The sequence below is a fragment of the Impatiens glandulifera genome, chromosome 9 (genome assembly GCF_907164915.1).
Source record: "Impatiens glandulifera chromosome 9, dImpGla2.1, whole genome shotgun sequence".
Taxonomy (NCBI): domain Eukaryota; kingdom Viridiplantae; phylum Streptophyta; class Magnoliopsida; order Ericales; family Balsaminaceae; genus Impatiens; species Impatiens glandulifera.
Genome location: NC_061870.1, coordinates 21,202,326 through 21,204,958, shown reverse-complemented (window position 1 = coordinate 21,204,958; position 2,633 = coordinate 21,202,326). Strand labels below are relative to the sequence as shown.

The 2,633-nt window shown below is 34.1% G+C and overlaps 1 protein-coding gene across 1 annotated transcript; it reads left to right on the top strand.

Moving 5' to 3' along the window:
* Positions 1-673: 673 nt before the first annotated feature.
* Positions 674-2,300, top strand: LOC124915513 (acetylserotonin O-methyltransferase-like). Its single transcript, XM_047456240.1, has 2 exons — positions 674-1,461; positions 1,834-2,300. Exons 1-2 carry the CDS (start codon positions 700-702, stop codon positions 2,164-2,166), a joined length of 1,095 nt encoding a protein of 364 aa, XP_047312196.1. The 5' UTR covers positions 674-699; the 3' UTR covers positions 2,167-2,300.
* The last annotated feature ends 333 nt before the right edge of the window (positions 2,301-2,633 follow it).

Genomic DNA, 2,633 nt, shown 5'->3' with positions numbered 1-2,633 from the left:
TAGAGATACCTGTCGGGTTCGGGATCGGGGTCGGGTAGTAATTTGAAAATCGGGTTCGGGGATGAGTACTTCACTACCCGATGGGTAGGGTACCCGTTGCCATCCCTATGAACACACATTCAAAAGTTTTCTTATATTTTCATTTATTTTAATATAATGAAAATCATATACATAATACATTATTAAAATTGGAAAACAAACTAATATTAACAAAAACAAAAATACCAACAAATCAACCACATTATTACGTGCCAATCTAACTCATAAAACGCCAAATCAAGCCCACAAAAACTAAACTCCAAGCCAAAATCATCAAACATAGAAAGTAAAGGAAACAAACAACCAACAACAAACATTCATTCATTTCTACTTAATTATATAGTCCCTACTCCCTATCCAACAAACTTTAAAAAAAGTTATTGCATTTATTTTTATTTTTTGACTTTTTACCCCTTAAATTTTTTCTTATTTTCATTTTGTTACTAATATTAGATCTCACAAAAAAATATATTTATATTTAGAAAATAGAAGTTGTATCTCAATGGAACGAGAAGTCAACATATTGAAATCCATAAAAGTTAATTTTGAGCAACATAATTAAAATTAATGTAAAACTTAGTATGCAATATCAATAATGATCCACTATAAATATACATGTCTATCGAAAGAGAAAACACAAATTCATAGAAAGAAAGAGAGATGGCTAAGAGAAATGAGGAAGAAGCTAATGCCCAAGTTAACATATGGAATTATGTATTCGGCTTCGCAGACATGGCAGTAATTCGTTGCGCCATTGATCTTGACATACCCGACATCCTCGAAAACCATGTGGCCGATAGCCCCATGACTCTCTCCGATCTATCCTCAGCCGTCGGATGTCCCCCTTCCACCCTCCACCGCATCATGCGATATTTAGTCAATCGTCGCATCTTTTGCGAAGAGCCCATAGAAATTGATGGCTCCAAATCAAAGGGTTATGTCCCAACTCCTATTTCTCGACTCCTCATGAGAAACCATAACAAAAGCATGGCCTCATTCATTCGGTTGCAGAGCAGCCCTTTTATGTTGGCACCCTGGTTGGGACTAAGCAAAAGTGTCCTAACTGACTGCAAATCCCACGCGTTTGAAGTAGCCAACGGCAAGGATGTATGGAGCTATGCTGAGGCAAATGCAGACCGTATCAAGATGATCAACGATGCAATGGCGTGTGATGCCAGGCTGACGGTGCCAGCTATTATTCGAGGATGTCCGGAGGTTTTCCAAGGATTGGAGTCGGTTGTGGATGTCGGTGGAGGGAATGGCACGACGCTGAATTTGCTGGTGGAGGCTTTTCCGTGGATTCGTGGCATTAATTTTGATCTTCCACATGTTGTTTCCGTCGCAAAAGAATGTGTTGGTGTTGAACATGTTGGCGGGGACATGTTCAAAATGATTCCAAAAGCTGATGCAATTTTCATGAAGGTGAACAAAATATTAATAATCATCATCACAATCATAGTCAATTTTGAAAAAACAAATTTTATTTATGTTGGTATAAAAAGTATGAATAAATTAGATGTAACATCTTAAAGTAAATGTCAAGGAAAAAAGTAATTTTATTTTGTACAAACCCTTAGATAATGCTACAATTTTTTTTATCACACTTTTTTAAAAAATAGAATTATTTTAATTATTTTGACAAAATGTAAAATCGCTACCGAAACGAGCCCATCTTCACTAATATGGTAGTTGGTATGCCATCAATTTCTACATACATTTTTTTCCATCATTAAAAGTTTCAATTATTACTTGTGTTAAATTTTAAGTCATCAATTTCCACTGCCTATCTTCTAGTGGACTCTGCATGACTGGGGAGATGAAGATTGCATCAAGATCTTGAAGAATTGTAAAGATGCTCTTCCGAAAGGCAAAGGAAAGGTGATAATAGCTGAGGCGTTACTTAAAGAAGACGGAGTCGGAGTCGAGGAAGCGGAAGAGAAGGTGAAGGAAGAAGACGATCTTGAGTATGTGAGGCTCATGTTGGATATGGTGATGATGGCTCATACTGAAACCGGAAAAGAAAGGACACTAAAACAATGGGAAGATGTTCTCAACAAAGCTGGCTTTTCTCGATACACTGTTCATTGCATTCCAGCCGTTCAATCTGTGATCGTTGCTTATGCTTGATCGATCCTAGATTTAATAAAAATAAATAAAGATATTTCTTTATTAATGAATGTTGGAATGTTGGAATGCTAATAAAGTTGTAATCTCTATATTTTATATATTTCCTATTAATTTCAATAATGTTGGTTTCATTAACTTATATAACATATTTTGTAATTAAAATAAGGTAGAGATTAATTGTCATACCCTAAACCCAATAATCTAATTTTCGTAAATTATTATATTCTAATAAATTTAATTATATTATGAAAACAGTGATTATATTCGATATATAAATAATAATACTTAAAGTCAATCAACACCAGGTTAATCTATGTCATCTGGTATATCATTCACGTTAGATATTTTTTTCCTCTTTCTTACTCTCTTTCTTAATTAAATTTTGTTAATCATTTCGGTAGGTTTGTTCTTGCTTCCAAATTTAAAATTAAAATTACAGTATATAAGTTTAAATCATTTATTTTTTT

Bases quoted from the DNA above. Each gene is read 5' to 3' on its own strand.
- LOC124915513 (XM_047456240.1), top strand. From the start codon at position 700: ATGGCTAAGAGAAATGAGGAAGAAGCTAATGCCCAAGTTAACATATGG. The intron at 1,462-1,833 runs GTGAACAAAATA...CCTATCTTCTAG, and splicing joins CTGATGCAATTTTCATGAAG to TGGACTCTGCATGACTGGGG.